Here is a 19214-nt window from a genome sequence, read left to right on the forward strand (position 1 = left end):
TTTTTATGGTATAAGAATCTGTTACAGGACGAACAGGGCCCATACTATTTACCTTGTGACAAGGACTAGAAAAAAATATCGATCTGCACGTGAGGGAGGGTATTGAAGAATAATCTCATATTACCGATAGATAAGATCTTGGACATGTTTATAAGGAATGTACAATCCTCTCTTTTAAAACCGATTTTATGAGATGAGTTAGATTTATAAAATTCTTCACAAAACGTTTCCATTCCTCAATCATTTACAAAAAAAGAGGTTGAAAGTTCAAGTTTTTTGGGAAGCAATTTGGGTTGAGATCCTTACCCAAGATCTCAGGTAATCTTAGGACTATCTATGTCTTGGAACTGGTTCTTCGGATGTGCTGACACTTGCAGCAAAATCTACATTAGATAATCTCATATCTTGCTGTTTTCTTTTCTGGGTTTCTTTTTTGGATATCTCCTCAGTAGTCAAGAATCTAGAAAGGGTGATGAAATTCATGGAATCACCAGAGAAAATAACTTGTATAAAAATATCATGGTGATAGAAAATGAGAAACTGTGGAGGAAATTACACGTGATATGTTCTTAGATATGCTTTTTTTTTTTTTTTCTATGCCCCATACCATGGCCATGTGAGGAGTGTTGACATTGAGCATTGCAACTCCAATTGAAAATAAACAAACACAACTACTTTCCCATCAGCAAGCCTGCAAAGTGAATGTTAAAACTAGCCTCGTTTATGGAAAAAAAGAAAAAGACAAAAACGAAAAGGACAAAAAGGAGGATAAACTTTGCCATGTGGCTGTTAACAAATAACAAGTACATTGACCGACTTTTGCATATAAAAATATTAATAATAATACTAAAAAGAAGTTATTGTAATCGTATATATTTTACACTCATTATATGATTATTTTTTACTTTTTATTTTTTTATTTTAAATTTGGAAGATTGTAGTTTAGATGATGTCACATCATGTATACTAAATAGTTACTTCCAACAATAACTTCTATCTATATTTATTCAAAAATAAATAAAAATTTTGCACAAGCGAATGATTTTTAGGTATTTTTTTTATGCATTTTACTAATATAATTAATTGTGTTATTTTTTTAATATAAAATAATTATTTTAATTAATTACATCAATATAATACATAAAAAAAAATATATAAAAATAACTGTATATAACAGATTTTTCTTTTTTTTTTTTAATGCAAAAGTCGGTCAATGTACTTGTTATTTGTTAACAGGCTATGCTTAAGCCCATGACCACTCGGATTCTCGGAATAAATGAACCCTTTATTTTTGGCTTTTTAAAGAAGAAAATAAAAGGCATACGTTTTATTTTATGCATTTTGTAAATTCAGACGTCAAGATATGTTTAACATTGCAAATCAAAGCTCAAAATGCTGTTTTCAAATGGACTGGGGGTGAGGCTGAATACCAGTATCCCAATCCCCACTCCGGCTCTTCTTGCGGATGACCATGTGGGCCTGGCTGAATGTGGAAACTTGGTGCCAGTAGCCAATTTTCAAAGCTGCCGGCACCTTTATGGCTTTAGCGGCAGTGGTTGTGGCCAACCACCTTTAACTCACCATATCTATAATCTCCCCACTGTCTATATTGTAACATCATTAACACTACTCTTACGATTGTCCTGCATATTCACCAGAATAGAAGTTTTTTAATCAATTTTAGGAATCAAGTTTATTATCATATATTGTATTAAGTTTTTATTTAACTCATCTCCACTCACGTGAACGGTAAGCTAGCATGTGCTTTAGTTAGTTTTAGCCTAGTATATAAATACTTTGTGTAAATACATATTCAGATGAATGATAATATTCTAGAATTTTCTCCAAACTTCTCCCTCGACTTCTCTCTCGGTTTCTCTCTTATCATGGTATCAGATGAAATCCTAACTCTCGACCACTGAAGCGCCGTCATGCCCATTCTCACCGATGAATCATCTTCTACCAACCCTAACCCTTTTGCTGTTCATTCTTGTGTGGATTATTTGAATCCATATTATCTTCAGAGTGGAGATCATCCCGGTGTGATGCTCGTCTCCCAATCCCTCACTGGTGATAATTTTCTTACATGGAACAGATCTATGTCCATGGCTCTTATTGCCAAAAATAAACTCTGTTTTGTTGATGGTGCTTTGACGAAACCTTCTGAGAGTGTCCTATGTATCACGCTTGGATTCATTGTAATATTGTTGTTCTTTCTTAGCTACTTAATGCTTTGTCCAAAGAAACCGCATCCCCGGTCCTTTACATTGATTCTGCATAAGCGATGTTGAGTGACTTGAAGGAACGATTTGCACAAAGCAATCAGCTTCGTATCTTCCAAATCCGGCAGGCTGTTGCTTCTTTACTTCAAGAAAATACTTTTATAAGTTCCTATTTTACACGTTTGAAAAGTTTTTGAGAAGAAATGATTCATTTTCATCCTCTGCCTCCTTGTTCCTGTGGAGCTATCAAATGGATTGTTGATTACCAATAAGAGGATTATGTCCTGCAATTTTTTATGGGGTTTAATGAGTCTTATGCTCATTTACATAGTCAGATGAAAGGTTCTGTTGTTGGATCTAGAAATGATAAACCCTCGGCTCCTCGTAAGGATAAGCCTTATTGTACCTATTGTGGCTTGTCAGGCCATACAATTGACAAATGTTATAATATCTATGGTTATCCACCAGGGTATAAGGCCAAATTACGAAATCCTAATCAGGCCATTGCCAATTAGGACACTGCTAGCCAATCTGTTTCGGATTCGGTTATGGTTCCAACTTTCCATTTTTCTCAAGAGCAATGTCAACAGCTCCTTACATTTCTCTAAAATCAAACTAATATCTCTTATGTGAATCAATCAGGTACATTTCCTTCTAGCTCACTGCACCATCAACCTCCCATGCACAATCTTTTCCAGGCATATCTATTACTGATATTTCTCATCCTTCAGTATTCTCTACTGTTGATACACTTGCATTTCATCAATAATCTTGGATTCTTGATTCTGGGCAACTGATCATATGATTAATTCTCTTTCATTTTTTATCTCACCACCAATCCCTGTAAATATATCTGTGAAATTACCTAATGGTTTTTGCATTCAAGTTACACATAAAGGTATAGTTAGACTTTCTTATTCTTTAATCTTAATTGATGTTCTTTATGTCCCTACATTTACCTTTGATCTTGTCTCAGTCAGCAAGTTAACTTCTCAGTTATCTTGTTTTTTATTTTCCTTACATGACTTTTGCTATATTCAGGACCTCTTCAATTGGAGGACGATTGGAGTAGCTAAACATTCTCAAGGTTTATATCATTTACTGCAAGTCTTAGGTAGTTTTGTTTCATGTAATTGACTTACAGTTTCTCATTGTAATACTGTTACAAACAATTCTTATTTTTGGTATTGTCGACTTGGACATATTTCTGACTCTAGACTGCATGCTTTAGCTCTTGATATTTTCTATTCTGCAAATACAAATAATACTCACTGTGATGTTTGTTCACTTGCTAAACAGAAAAGACTTCATTTTCCTTTAAGTTATTCTACTACTAGTTCTATTTTTGAACTAATTCATTGTGATATCTGGGGACCTTTTTCAGTCACTTCATATTATGGTTTTCGATTTTTTCTTATCATTGTAGATGATTACAGTCAATGTACTTGGATATATTTGCTTAAATCCAAGTCTGAAACGTGATCATATTTACAATACTTTTTTACTCTTGTGAAGACTCAATTTAATTGCAAAATCAAATCTATTCGTACTGATAATGGTTTGGAATTTGATATGAAAATTTTTTTTGCTAGTAAAGAGGTTATACATTAATATAGTTGTATATACACTCTTCAACAAAATGCTATTGTTGAAAGAAAATATTAGCATATTCTTAATGTTACTAGATCTCTTCGTTTTCAATCAAATATATTTTTACATTTTTGGAGTGATTGTATCATCACTGTTGTTTACCTCATCAACAGAATACCTACACCTGTTTTAAATAACCATATGAAGTACTTTTTTCTATCAAACCCCCATATAATCACCTTAGAACATTTGGTTTCCTTTGTTATGCTTCCTCATTTGGTAATTCTCTGTCTACCAAGTTCTCTGCTCGAGCTCAAGTTTGTGTCTTTCTTGGATACTCTACTAGTATCAAAGGCTACAAACTAAATAATCTTCATTCTCATAAAATTCTCATTTCTAGAGATGTCATATTTCATGAACATCTTTTTCCATTTAAACCAGATTCTCCATATCATCACTTGTCTTTGGAAAAACAGAATCCTCTTCCTTCTTCATTGGACCCTGTTTTACCAATTCCCCTTTCAGATGTTTCTCTTTCATCTACATTAACTTTTGGATCTCTCTATCCTCCTATTTCTTCTATTTCCACTCAAAATACATCACCACCAATTCCTATAAGAAAATCTACAAGAAATAAAAAGACACCTGATTACTTGCAGCATTATCATTATTCCTTGATTTCAAATACAAAAGTTACTATATCTACTCTGGTTGATGGTTCTTCCTCATCAGGTACTCCTTATACTATCTCTTTATATTTGTCATATTCCAAATTTTCAACCTGCTATAAACACTTTTGTGCTTCTATTGATTCACTTTATGAGCTCAAATTCTTTCACTAAGCCATTTCATATTCTCATTGGAGGGATGCAATGACAACTGAGATTACTGCTCTTGAAGCTAATAAAACTTAGATCTTAACTAAGTTACCTCCTGGCAAGCAGTCAATTCGTTGTAAATGGGTTTATAAGTGTAAGTTGAAATCTAATGGCACTTTGGAAAGATATAAGGCTCGGTTGGTTGCAAAAAGATATACCCAACGAGAACGGATTGATTATTTTGATACTTTCTCTCCTGTTGCCAAACTAACCACTATTCGTTATTTTTTTGCCTTAGCTGCTATTCATAATTGGCAATTGCATCAATTAGATGTTAATAATACATTCCTTCATGGCAATTTGGATGAAGAGGTGTATATTAAGCTTCCTCTTGGTTTTTCTAAATCTGGAGACACTCGGGTTTGTAAGTTTTTCAAGTCTTTATATGGCTTGAAACAAGCATCTAGACAATAGTTCTCTAAATTCTCGTCCACACTGATTGCTTATGGTTTTACTCAATCAAAGTCTGATTATTCCTTGTTTACCAAGTGTTCTGGTGACTCTTTTATGGCCTTGTTGGTTTATGTGGATGACATTGTCATTACTTCTAACCGTTCTCATTCTGTTCTTGATCTCAAGCACTTTCTCAATTTGCATTTCAAGTTGAAAGATCTTGGTACTTTGAAATATTTTTTGGGCTTGGAAGTTGCACGATCTACTAAGGGCATATCTCTTTCTCATAGAAAGTATGCACTTGAAATAGTTTCTGACTCTGGTTTATTAGTTGATAAACCTGCTAGCAGTCCAATGGATCATAATTTAAGATTATCCAAAACTGATTCTGGAGGTTCTTTACTTGATGATCCAGCTTCTTATAGAAAATTAATTGGACATCTTCTTTATTTGACTCTTACTAGGCGTGACTTGTCTTTTTCTGTTGCAACATTGAGTCAATTCATGGATCAACCTCGTCAATACACTATGATGCAGAAGTCCGAGTTGTGAGATACATCAAAGCTACTGCAAGACAAAACTTATTCTTCCCCAGCAACTCCTCCTTGCAACTTAGAGGATTTTGTGACTCTGATTGGGCCACCTGTCCAGATTCCAGACGATTAGTTACTGGTTTTTGTCTCTTTCTTGGAGATTCTTTAATCTCTTGGAAATCCAAGAAGCAAGTCACAGTTTCCAGATCATCTGTAGAAGTTGAGTATCGGTCAATGGCTTCTACCTGTTTTGAAATCAAATGGCTACTATATCTTTTCCATGATTTTGGGATTTCTTTTTCTTCAATACTAGTTCTCTACTGTGACAGTCAAGCAGAACTCCACATTGTAGCTAATCCAGTTTTTCATGAAAGAACTAAACACATTGAAAATAAACTGCTATATAGTTAGAGATATGGTTCAAAATAATGATCTTGTAACTCTTCATGTTTCTTTTGAACATTAGTTAGCAGACTTTTTTAGTAAACCTTTAGCTTTAGATAGATTTTTTATTTAACTCATCTACACTCATGTGCACTATAAGCTAGCATGTGCTTTAGTTAGTTTTACTCTAGCATATAAATACTTCATGTAAATACATATTCAGATGAATGATAATATTCTAGAATTTTCTCCAAACTTCTCTCTCGACTTCCCTCTCGGTTTCTCTCTTATCAAAGTTTTTTAATCACTTCCATGCCGATTGCCGAGTGCTCATCTAGCATCAAGTTCTCAATGCTTTTCCATCCTAAAATCTCCTTGTACAGTTCCTCTGCAACCCACATCTTCCTACCAGGCCATGTCACCAAGTTAGCCCCTGATTTGCATCTTCCAACAAGAATTGGCCAATACCTCAAATCCAATATTCATTCACACAATCAAATAGAACCCTCTGCCCAAGCTTGAAATACTCTTCTCCTTCTCTTTTTTATCCATTTCCCTTAGTCTCCAACAGATCAAAGAGATCTAGGCCATAACCTTACTGGTTTGATCCTGTGCAATATCTTCCAACATCAACTCAGACTGTGTCTTATGAGTATATTGAAATTTTTTATAATGTGCTGATTCAAAGGCTTTCCAAAATTTAAAGAGATATTGATACAATACGTGAATCATAATGGTAGGCACACTGTATTTGTATTTAGGGTTGTAAAAATAAGCTGGAAAACCGGTCAGACCGGCCGAACCCACCTAGTCTGGTTCCGATTTCTAAAAACAAAAACCAATTGAAAACCGGTCTGGTATCGATTTCCACATTTTAAAAATCGATTTGAACTAAAATGGTTTCTATATTTATATATTTTTTATTTTTTATATTATATATAAGTTTTGTATATTATATTATCGATATTATATGTCAAATTGTTAATTAATATAAAATGAAGTTTTATCTTATTATTCATGTCTATTAATCTTATAACATAAATTGAAATAACATAATATTAATCATAATTTTTAATATAACATTTGATATAACATATAAGTTTCAATCTTATAACATAAAATTTTAATTTTAAACATAAATATAAATATAAACTTTCTTGATATATAGCATTTTTACAGACAAAAACTCATCAGAAAGAGACTTTTGTCAATAAATAGGATAAAAGTATGAGAAGTAGTCGCTCCTGTTCAGAATCGAGATCTAAAACCCCATATTAAAAGCAAAAGAATAGCACTGATTTGAAAAATCCTAACATTCAGTGAGTTAATCTCAGATGATTTAAATTAATTTGTAAATAATAATATTTTATAAATCTCATTGAGATGTGTTTGAATATAAATAAGTTGAGATATGTGTTTAAATATATAAAATAGGTTGAAATAGATTTAACTTTTCATGAAAAGTTGATAAAGTAGCGGGTCAAAACATAACCCTAAACCTTTTTCTAAATTTCACTACCTATCTTTGGGGGCTTTTTCTTGAATCCCACGATTCGATCAACGTATTTCCATGATCTTTCGATATCGAAACTAAAGGTCAATACATTAAATAAAGAAAATTATTACTCATCATTCTTTTCATGCCTAATATTAAATTATTAGAAAACTAATTAAAAAATTTATAAGGATGAATGCTAACAAAGCAAATTAAGCAGTGAGAGAATAACAAGCAATGCATGGGTATTGGTCTGGTTGTTAAAAAAAGAAAATAAAATAAAAACATACGTACACATTAGGAAAAGAAGAGCACATTAAGCTAGAGAAAAAACTTCTCATATATATATATATATGTACGTAACGACCAAAGATTCTTGCATGGGAAATTAAATACAGAAACTCTCTCTCTCTCTCTCTCTCTCTCTTCTATTTCTTTCTTATTTTTGCAGTCTCTTTTGATCATAACCGACTTACCATGACGATGCACTTTTTCTTGAGCCAATGGAACCCTTTCTTGAGAGAAATCTTGATCTTACCTTCAGCGCTATAAAGCTTATATTTAGCGACTCTCCTTCTTCTCTTCATCTCAGGATCATTCCACCATTTCTTGGATGATGATGAGGTCTTTGTGCTCCTGAAAGCTCGGTATTTTGTCGGAGAACATGAAGAAGGATCCAACGAAGGGCGGCGGCGAGACCGACCCACGGAGTTCTGACCTCCGTTCAGGCCAACTCCATAGGAGCTGTACCGCAGCCCCTGCATCCCTTCGATCTCGATCTCCTCCAAGTTTCTTCCTTTGCCACACACCACACATCCTTTTTATTATGAAGGGAGGGTGTTTTTCTGTTGGGGGATGGAGCGGAAGGACTTGAGACAGGGTCCCAGATTTTTGGGGAAATTTATTGGTCGGTATTCTTTCTCCAATATTTTTGGTTATGCCCAAAAATGTATTATTCGTTTACTCTTTATCCTATCACAAAATACCACGTGTTCATCATATTTTGAAAAATTACTCAAATTATAAATTAGCTTGAGGTGTGGGATAACCTGTCTACTAATAGTTTCACAGGTATATAACGGTCCGAGCTATGTGTCCAATTTTAAATGAATATCAACATAAATAATAAAACCAGTCACAAAAATGATGGTACAAATTATAAGTGGATTGAACTGCAAACATGCTTGAACCTCCCATGTTGTCTTTCTATGAATTAGATTAGTTACAATCCACCTCTCGGTTGTCTCCTATCTAGTGCTAAGCAAAAATTTAAAAATCCGACTATGAATCTAACTCCGCTCCGACTAAAGACAAAATGGAGTTGGAGTTAGATATTTTTTTTAATTTTTCAGTCAGAGTTGGAGGTATCACTGGACCAACTCCGACTCCAATCCGATCCAACTCCAACTCCAACTTTACCCTCCGACTTCAACTTCGACTCTAAATCCATTTTGTTATTATTATTATTATTATTTGCATAGAGTGTCCATAACAAAATACTGACTAATCTAGGAGGTTCACAAGCTCTCAATAAAGAGTTTCTCATAAGTGCACATAAGGTAACTCAAGGAGAAATTTCTCTCAATCCTATAACTTTTAGAAATTATTAACACCCAAAGATTTGAATTTTAAACCTGAAGGGAGGATACCGCCGAGACTCTTACCACTTGAGTCAACCATGAGGAGTTAAAATGCTTTATGTTATTCCCAAAATGCATCAAAGAAATGTTGAAATTAATGATATTAATGTTCCAAATAGGCTAACACTAGTCTAAACTCTAAAGTCTAGAGGGTTTAAAAAAGGTATTATCCTTGCTGCCCTGTGCTGTGATATAGATAAACTTCCTGAATCGCCTTAAATTCGCTGGGTTATATTCTCTTTGTTTATTACTTTTCTTGGGTACACTGCTAACATTAAAAGAAAGAAAACCTGAAAGTAGGAACTATTATTTGGACAAATAAAGGGATACTGCCTTGAGACTGACATTTAAGTACCACTAAAAGAGTAGGGAGAATATATGCTTGATAAAAATCTCGAAAATCAAACAGGCAATACTCTCATTCTCATTATAAATTACCGTTTTCTTTCTGAATTTCATAATTAGTGCTTATATAAATAATTTTCTTGTGACAATATGAGAGTACTACATCATCCATACTCCACATTCCGTACCTATCAAACTCAAACAGTGTCAAGCAGCGCGAATACCGCCGCATCCTCTTAAGCAAATATAGTCAAACAGAATCATAAGATTTTTTCTGGGTTATGTTTGTTTCTATGGAAACTGGAAAGTAGTCCCCAGCTTCGACGGGAATTGTTTGTGCTGCTGCTTCAATTATTATTGTGCAGCTGACACTCACCGCTCTATGCACCTATTTTACTTGTTTGTATGGACCACCATTAGCGTTAAAATCATAAACAACAGGACTGGACGCATCATTTTCAACAACAGATTTTTACTCCTTACAAACATGCAGAATATATTCAGCAACAGTTTCTGTCTGCTTCAAAATATTTACAGATGATAAGGGTCTAACGCAGTGAGCATGAAAGTCTGTAACATGGCACTAACTTGATTGACAATGCTGGTCGGTCGGAGATTCTCTAGACTGCTTTTTACTTCTAACTCCTTTTTTGGACTTCTTGACATTATCCATACGCGAAACCTGTCATTAGTCCCAACACATCGAAGAAAAGGTTTAGACAGAAAAATTAATACATGCATACAACTATTCTACGCTGCACTAAAGGCGGCTACAGTGTGTATCCTCACACTCGCATGACTGTACTGGCTACCCGTGTTCTGACCTGTAGAAAAATAATCCAGACACAAACACAACTTGGGATTTCCACTTACAATGTGGGATTTCCACTCAATTTTCTCATGCCCCTCACTGACAGTAGCAGGATGAGAATGACTTTGAACATTGAGGAATATGTGAACAAGTACAGCAGCATCCAGAGCAGCGTATTCTAGCTGCATCCAAGGTATTGTTTCAGTTTCAACGAGATAAATCAATGAGTTTAAGACCAAGCATAAATGATTTTAGATCTTAAATGTCAATCATGATCAAATCAACAAAGAGATAACATATTCATAACTCTACCAAAAAATCATCTCTTAAGTTCAGAAGACCATATGCCAATGTCACAATAAGATTAAGAGCACACCACATCCCTCTCCTCTTTAAAAGGGGTTGAATACATTTCGGAAAAAATCTATTTGCAAACCAATTGATTGACACACCCAACACACTACTGATGTGGAAGCCTTACATATCAACTAAGATAACAAAGTATTGGTGTTCTATTTTTTATAACTGTAATGGGTTCCTACATCAAGTGGTGTTTATAGGCAGTAGAACTCTACGGTTTGCTCCCCTAAACTATCACATGTTTTTTACTCTGCATCCTAAACTATCAAAATCAACACATTCATCTTCTAACTATCGAGAACTAGCAAATAGCACCTTCGATTCAGATGTGACCGTTGAGATGATGAAAAAATAAGCAAGATGGCACAATCTTGACTGTTAAATTTTAACAGAGGGTGCTATTTGCCATTTATGGTAGTTAGAAGATGAACGCTATTATTTGCTGCTTTTCAATCTTAAATTAATAGGTATTACACGTTTACCTAAAACTACTAAACTGACCCATTGCATTGAATCCTTCAACTACTAAGAACTAGCAAATAACACATTTTGTTAGAATTATATGGAAAAATAGTGCCACAGCTTATTTTTTTCATCTTAACTATCATATTTGGATGGAGAGTGCTATTTGATAGTCTTGGTAGTTGGAGGATTCAATGCAATGCCAGTTTTAGTAATTTGGGGTGTAAAGTAAAAACCCCTGGTAATTTAGAGTGATGTGTATTTGATTAACAAAAAAAGCAAATGCACACCAGAAACCCAGTTTCCCATGTTCCCAATCTCAAAAACTAACAAAAATCTTAGGTTCAAATGATTCTAACAAATGATTTACATTTGAAGGATATGTGAAAAATCTTTTGTACGAATAAGTTCTCAAATGACAAGCAGTCATCTATGTTTACTATCCACATCATACTAGATATAAAAGAACTCTTAATAACGCAATTAAATGATGCTCATAATTTATCATCAAAATAACTTGTAAGTTAATACTTTCTCAGATATAATCATATGTTGGACTGCAAACATGAATCCACGGTAATTGGATGGGAAAGGAGAACTTCTTCATTTCCCTTAATCATAGTAGGCTTCTGTAATTATCTTTCTTAATCTTCTTCCTCATGCAGTTTGAGGAAGTTACATTGTGATAAAGGAACAAAATGAATTTACCTGATTCTGTGTCAAAGGTCGTTGCTCCCAGTTGCTATTCCGTCTTGTCTTGTTCAAACCGGCCCCCAATATTTTCTAGTATAGTAATAATCACCAAGAAGTTATGTCAAATGATTAGGTACTTATTTGGATGTATTGCAACAGCAAACCGAGAGAGAGAGAGAGAGAGAGAGAGAGAGAGAGAGAGAGAGGGAGAGAGAGAGAGAGAGAGAGAGAGAGGTAAACAGCAGTTTAGATAACATATAATATAATATACAAGAGATAACAGTTGGAGCTCAAATAAATCTATCCTTAATTTACCTTTGCAAGCCCAGAGAGACCACCTTGAGGTTCTTTAAACACATTCTGGACGTCCAGTAACATTTCATATTGCTTGAAACACTCCAACTCTCCATATGAATGGGCCAGCTGCTTTGTATCACATTGAAAGTTATATCCTACACAACATTATCAACACCCCCATCAACATTACAAAATAAGCTCAAGATTTTTGTAGTAATGAACTTTCCAACACTCTCATCAACATTACAAACATAAAGAGGTATACATCCACATCTGAAAGAAAAACCTATCACCTAATTATTTCCACTTCAATAGTTTGATGGAACTTTCCTAGCAGCTGTTTACATGGTCGATTGAAATAAATACAAAAGATCACAGGGAATGCAAGGGTTCTTCTGTCCCTCCACGTAGAGAATTCTTTTTTTAACATATTATACAAGATTTCAGAAGTCAGGTAGAGAACTTTTGTAGACACAGATTTGTATAAAGCTTCACAAGTCATTGAACCCTAACTTATGCATTTAGATTTCTCATACCAAGTTTTAGAATTCTAGGAGACTGCAAAATGCGGGCCAGACAGTTGTCTAAAATGTCAGGCACGTCTTTGAATAACTTTATCAGATCAAAGATAAAAACCATCTTTTCAGATGCAATCTGCATGATAGAAACCTGAGACATGGAACAAAGCTACTTTTAGAAGGGAAAAATACAGAACTAAAATAGAAGCATTATCCAGGTATCATAATGGTGAAGAAACAAAATATTGCTAGCAACAGATAATATTCATCAGAAATCTGCATGATAGAAACCTGAGACATGGAACAAAGCTACTTTTAGAAGGGAAAATACAGTACTAAAATAGAAGGCACTATCCAGATATCATAATGGCGAAGAAACAAAATATTGCTAGCAACAGACATAATAATCATTCATCAGATTGCAGATGATGCTGATAGATGTGCCATGCTAGTATATACATCCCTGCACACAAGGTCTTTCTTGTGATAAAAAAGTATTGCTCCACAAAGAATTAAGATATTTCCAACTCCATTGGCATATAGATTCAAATGGTCTAATGGGAGCAAGAATTTCCTGCTACACCTTGTCCTTGAGTTTCTACCTTCCGTTGCATTATATGCACATGGAGGAGATCATATTATTGAAATTTGAACTGGGTTTCTGCTTAATAGCAGAGTACTTGGTGAAGTAATATGTAAATTTAGACTACAACAAAAGAAAAAGTAGTCTTCTGCCATAAGCCAACCTTAGATAAAGCCCACAAAACATTCCAAGATTCAGAAGAGCATTTTTCTAATCCAAGTCAAGCAAAGAAAAAAAAAGGAACCACTAAAACAGGGCTTGTTTGAGAAGTGAGATAAGATTAGAATTCTGTGAATAGTAGTGAAATGGTTTGAGTTAAGATGTTTTATTGAGTTTTGGGAAGGGAGAGAGAAAAAGTTGAATAAAAATATTAAAAAGTTAAAATATTATTATAATATAATTTTTAACATTATTTTTGTTTTGAAACTTAAAAAAGTAGTATTGTTTTTGTGTTTTGTTTGGAAGTTTGAGAAAGTTGTAATGATTAGATGAAAATTTTGAATATTTCAAATTGGAAAGTGTTTGTATTTGAGTGATGTTTGGGAAGGAAATTATGAGAAATGTTGAGATGAGATCATCTCACTTCCCAAACAAGCCCTTAAGGTCCATATTTAGGCTATGTTTGGAACACAAACTCACCTCAACAAATCTCAAATCAATCATAGATAGGATCCACTACTTTTTCAACTTCCCATAAAAAGTTAAACTCATTTCAACCTACTTCATACATTTAAACACATATCTCAACCTATTTACATTCAAACACATCTCAATGGGACTCACAAAATATTACTATTCACTAATAAACTATCTGAGATCATCTCAACATCCAAACGCAGCCTTAGTATGCCAACCAGGAAGTGCATATACTCAGGATCCAGTAATAAGAGAACACCTATCTAGTAAGGATCCAGTACAGAAATCCAGAGAGATACTTATCCAGGGAAAAAAACCAAGAGAGAGAGAGAGAGAGCTATCAAGAAAAATGGTAGATCAATCTGATTACCTTGTTTGGTTTGCTGCCTTTTTCATAATTGGGCTTCCATTCACAATCAACACCCACGACTTTACACCCCTCAATATGGCATGTTGCATTTTGCAAACCATCAACATTATCAACCCAAATGATGTCTTCCACAACCAATTCATTAAGATGAAGATAGCGACTATGTAGATGACTTGCCTCAGGCACTATATAACGTCAAATAGTGATATATAAGGATATTTTTGTGTAAATTCAACAACAAATTTACAAGTAATAATTTAGAATTGATAACTGAACGCCAAGTAAAACAAGTTCTCTACACAATATAAATGGCCTCAGAATTTTTTCTTCATAGGATGCCCATCATTTCTACATATAAATTTATAGTTAGGGGGAGAGATTGAGCTTCAAGAAATAGTGGATGGTCCTATCAATATGCAAATGCAAGCCATATTATAAAGAGCAAAAGGTTGAGTACTAGGATGAAAAATCTATTTAATAAACTTGACTGTCAGAGATACCTTTGACATCCAGAAAACCTTTAAGGGAGTATCGATCACATAGCTCATCGACCTTCTCAGAGTAACCAGCTTCCATAGCCAAATAAACCTTAAAACGTAATAGAATTAGTGAGCAAAATCTAAGAAATTAGCCCCTCCAGAAAAGAAGAGAAGTATTTTAAATAAAAAACAAAGAAAATGTAACTATTGCTCCAAACAATCATTGTAGGATTATTATCCATCTCACAACTCTCTTCCAGGTAAAGTTTTGACACAGTTCTCATCCAAAAGCAAGTAAATGATATATATGTAACTGTGACAATTACTCATGCCAAAAGCTACTAACCAAATATTCAAGAAGTTGTCTATCATCATTTGTCTTTGCCTCTGCAACATCCCAACATCCTTTTTCTGCTAGCTTTTTTAGTGAGCTGTAATGTTGGTGGTATATAAGATTGTGCATATATATAAGATTGTTCATATCCTTGGGGAGGACAGTGTTGGAATATATGGGTTATGAGTAATGCAAATCATTTTTTTTTTTTTTACCAGTAAATAAGAATTTCTATTGATGATAAATAAAGATAGGCATGGCCCTGGAATGCAAATCATTCAAAATACCTTTCTTTACACTTATGATAAACATCTGGAAATTCTTGCTGCAGATTGTTTTTCTTTATAATATCATATGCGTGCTTCAGCAAGTTCCTGTCAATGTATTCCTGAACAAGTACACATAACATTTGCTTACCCATAAATATTGCCCACTTGTCAGCTGCTTTAAATTCTTTGTTCTGTATCATACTAAAGAGAAAAGATTTTCCGGATTGGCGGATGGAAAATTGCTCTAATAGAGATACAGCTGTCATGAATGACTGGGATTCTATCAATTCAAAAACATAATGCTCAACGAATGTTTTTGCTGCATCACAACCACTATCAGTCCTTTCCTTTAGTTGGCACATGGCTTTCTCGACATTATCCAATTTGATATCAAAAACTTCAACTATCTTCACAACAATCCTCTCATCATGATTCACAAAGCCCCCTACAATATCAAGAAATAACTGAGCAGCTATGTCTTTTGCTTCCAAGGCATCTGTGGGGTTAAGTCCTAATTTTAGGTAACGCCGTAGGGCAGATACAATTAAATGACTGAAGCCTTCACAATATAATGTAAATATGGGCAAGATATATAGACATCGAATGACAAATGTAGCTGGGCCAGGTTGGGGATTGTTATGAAGCACTTGATAAACTTGTTGTTGAAGAGCTCGGAACTTCATAGTTGCCTTACATGTGCCTACGAAATGAGTTCAGTGAGAAGCAAACATGCGAAAGGAAGCATGAAAGTAAATACTAAGTAAGTTGGCAAATAGTGGTCAAAGTAGATGCACTAAAGGACCAGCTAAATAATGTCCCAGAGTGATTAATTTACAATGTACAGCTATTTATCCTAGAAATAATGGGAAAATCAGTAAGACCTGGACAATACTAAAGTAATTTGTTAACATCCAGCCTCCAAGCTCCAGTGAGGCCAATTTAAACATCTAGTGAAAGATAGAAATGCTATTCTTTATTTTTCGTTTTGTTGTCCTCAGTTACGTCGGTTGATGTGACTCTTTATATCTTTATCAGTAACTTATATTTAAGTGCTTGATATTGGAAACTACTTAATATCTGTCACATAAGTGGGTGTGACTAAGGAAGATAAATTTTTATAATGAAGTGTAGCATTGCTCAATGAAATATTATGTCCAATAATAAACCTAAGATCTGACTACACCTCGCTGCTGTAATTATAGATTGTAGGATAACAAAATACTCAAAACCTTTCCATTAAATCCAACTTTATGACAACCAGTATCCAAGCAGGATGACATTGGCAGTGATCCAACACGTAACTGACCGTATTGTAGTAAATCAATATACTAGCTTGAGAACCGAAAGTCATGGTGTTTTAGGGAATTTATAAAGGAATGAATGGAGAAGAAATAATGAGTTAAGATGGACTGGAATGGAATAGAAATGACTGGGGTGTTCCCCCGGTCGATTTGGACTTTATAAAGGAAGGGAAAGAAACGGAAAAAATTGTGATTTCACAACCAGTTCCTCTTTCTTTTGTGTTTTCCAAGAGAGCGGTAAAAATGATAAAGGGAAAAAAATTCCTTTCTTAAAAGATCTCTCAAAACAAGATAAAGGCTCCCATCATTCCCTTTCTATTTTATCCCACCCACCCAAATGAGCTGTTGAGGTGAGAAGCTATCTAATGAAACAAGTGATGATTGGAAGATACACCATACCATGAATGTAACATTCTTTCAGGAGGTATAAGAATACCACCGGAGAAATGTAGGTTAGATCTGAAAAGGCATGAACCAATATAGTCCCTGTTTGGTCACTTTTGTCTTTTTTGTTGTGTAGGTCTGTAGATCTTTCCACCAAACCCATGCCAGAAAAATCAGTAACGATCCTACAAACAGAATTAAAAATTAACTTGAAATATCCATATCAATTATAAAATTAATTCGGTGCCATAAATCCAGTCCACCAACTGCACAAGTTACGCAACAACTAACTGTCCTCCAGATCATTTAAAGAAAGTAAACAAATCCAGTCCAATCTTAAAAATGGGCCTTCAAAGCCTAGGAAGAAATACAACTCAAAGACTATCAATGAGGCACAAAATGAAAGTTCCATTGGGAAAGACAAGTTGCTTTTACAATAAGGCAGAAGAAACTCGAATCTATAATAGGTGAAACAGAAATCTATATGCAGATAGCTCCAGAACCTGGTGGATGGGTTAATTCTTAGCAAGTGAGAATTTGAGTTCTCAATTACTGATTTTTTTGTTTGAGCCGCCCTTCTTAATATAAATACGTTAGACAGGTGAGCAATGCTAGTGCTGGATTTAATTTCTCCCAACTCAATTCTATACTCTTCCGATTCAGGCTAGAAAGTAAAGCAACAATTGGACCAAAATACAGAACGTAACTTTAAACTAATAAAAAAAAACTTAACATCACAATCATCCACGGCCCACAATAAACTAAAACAGTAAGCACATGCATTAGCAAATGGCAGAGTCGTGGCACAAAACAGATAATAATGAGAATAAAGGTCAATTCCACTACGAAGCGCTCATCGAGCATTTCAGGAAAAATGATCTCAAGCTTTTTCAACACAAATTTACACGCTTTTTAGCCTGTTTGGTTCCTGAGAAAACGTGAGGAAAACTTCAGAGCGAAAAAATCAAAACAAATAATAACCCTCCGCTCGCTGCAATGCAATTATCTAGCTTGGTTCCTTAGTTCCTCAACCTACAAAACTCAACCAAAATATCCTTTCCTTCCCTCGGTTTTCTCAGCAACCAAACAACGAATGGAATGGAAAGGAAGGAAGGAAAAATGTTAAGCTTAAAAGCGTCGAGTTTCTCAGGCTTGTAGAATGCAATACTAATTTGTACGAACAGAAAGACTGGGATAAAGACATTTCACAGCCAGCTTTTCGTTTCGCAAATTTTTCTTAACAACCAAACAAAAAACAAAGAAAGTAGACACAGGGAAACATACCGAAATGATTCAATGAAATTCTAAAGTTTCTGAATCTCTCCCTCTCTCTCTCTCTCTCACTCTGTGCTGCAATTACTGTTTGAATTTGACTTTTATGTGTTCATTTGTTTGAATTTGAATATATATATGAATTCATTAACGGAGCGAAGACTCTCAATTTACAAAGGAAAAAAAAATAAAAGGGAGTGATATCATTAAGAAAAGGAAATGCTAGGATGCGCGCGGGCCCACCGGATCTTTCCAAAAAGGGTGAAATTGCTTCTCTCTTTCTCTCTCCATAAACCTCTGTGCATAGCTGCGGTTGCGGCTAACGTGCGCATGGAGATCTGCAGCGGTTGCGGCTAACGTGCGCATGGAGATCTGCAGAGGGCAACGGATGGTCATTTTCGACTTTTTGATCCCGATTGGCTCGGGTTGGAGTAGATAAGCACCAAAACCACGCTTTTAAGCTCTATTTATTTTCAAAAATATAATACTTTTAATTCGTTTGTATTCTGTCCATTCAATATTAGAGAAACGTTATTTATTATTCTCTATATCATTATTCAATATGCGATTTCTTATTTTTAATATCCTCGAGCGCCACTCACATTTATGTATGGTCCTTATGTACCATCCCTTATGACAATTATTCTCAACACACCTATCAGCCTGACTCACTATTATCAGACCTTTCAAATATAATATTTATGACTGAAAAGAGATAAGTATATTACTTTTGCAAGTCGTCACATATTTCGAAGTTTATTAGAGCTCCAAATGTATTATTTTAGTTTATGACGTCATGTTTGATATGAGAACATCATATAATATATCCAATCATGAATGTAAGTTTTTTTATGAAAGTTTCTCCTAAAAAAAATAAAAATAAAAGGACAAAAAAATTTTATTATTCATCATCTCCACACACCACACTTTTTTATTTTTTTATTTTTTAAATTGTTTTGGTTGTA

At 34.4% G+C, this 19214-nt stretch overlaps 1 protein-coding gene across 5 annotated transcripts; it reads right to left on the reverse strand.

The window, feature by feature from the left end:
* Positions 1 to 705: 705 nt before the first annotated feature.
* On the reverse strand, positions 706 to 18654 carry LOC121261938 (exonuclease mut-7 homolog). 5 transcript variants are annotated; one of them, XR_005940026.1, is made up of 13 exons: positions 18616 to 18654; positions 18493 to 18583; positions 16993 to 17162; positions 15311 to 15992; positions 15036 to 15120; positions 14711 to 14798; positions 14211 to 14395; positions 12640 to 12772; positions 12122 to 12258; positions 11822 to 11896; positions 10354 to 10473; positions 9989 to 10162; positions 706 to 716 (listed from the first exon to the last, which is right to left on the reverse strand). XR_005940026.1 is itself a non-coding variant. In XM_041164361.1 (12 exons), exons 2-12 carry the CDS (start codon positions 18579 to 18581, stop codon positions 10064 to 10066), a joined length of 1863 nt encoding a protein of 620 aa, XP_041020295.1. In that variant the 5' UTR covers positions 18582 to 18583; positions 18616 to 18654; the 3' UTR covers positions 9936 to 10063. The 5 variants fall into 5 exon arrangements, 4 of the variants coding, with proteins under 4 accessions (XP_041020295.1, XP_041020298.1, XP_041020297.1 ...); XM_041164361.1 differs by lacking the exon at positions 706 to 716 and having other exon boundaries at positions 9936 to 10162; XM_041164364.1 differs by lacking the exons at positions 706 to 716; positions 18616 to 18654 and adding an exon at positions 18262 to 18336 and having other exon boundaries at positions 9936 to 10162; positions 18493 to 18547.
* Positions 18655 to 19214: the final 560 nt, after the last annotated feature.

The sequence above is a fragment of the Juglans microcarpa x Juglans regia genome, chromosome 4S (assembly GCF_004785595.1).
Source record: "Juglans microcarpa x Juglans regia isolate MS1-56 chromosome 4S, Jm3101_v1.0, whole genome shotgun sequence".
Taxonomy (NCBI): domain Eukaryota; kingdom Viridiplantae; phylum Streptophyta; class Magnoliopsida; order Fagales; family Juglandaceae; genus Juglans; species Juglans microcarpa x Juglans regia.

Excerpts from the sequence above, each read along its gene's own strand:
- LOC121261938 (XM_041164361.1), bottom strand. The coding sequence starts at position 18,581 with ATGCGCACGTTAGCCGCAACCGCAGCTATGCACAGAGGTTTATGGAGA. Across the intron at positions 15,993-16,992 it reads GAAAGAATGTTACATTCATG|GCACATGTAAGGCAACTATG; the intron begins GTATGGTGTATC and ends CTCATTTCGTAG. Across the intron at positions 10,163-10,353 it reads TTGAGTGGAAATCCCACATT|GTTTCGCGTATGGATAATGT; the intron begins GTAAGTGGAAAT and ends GACTAATGACAG.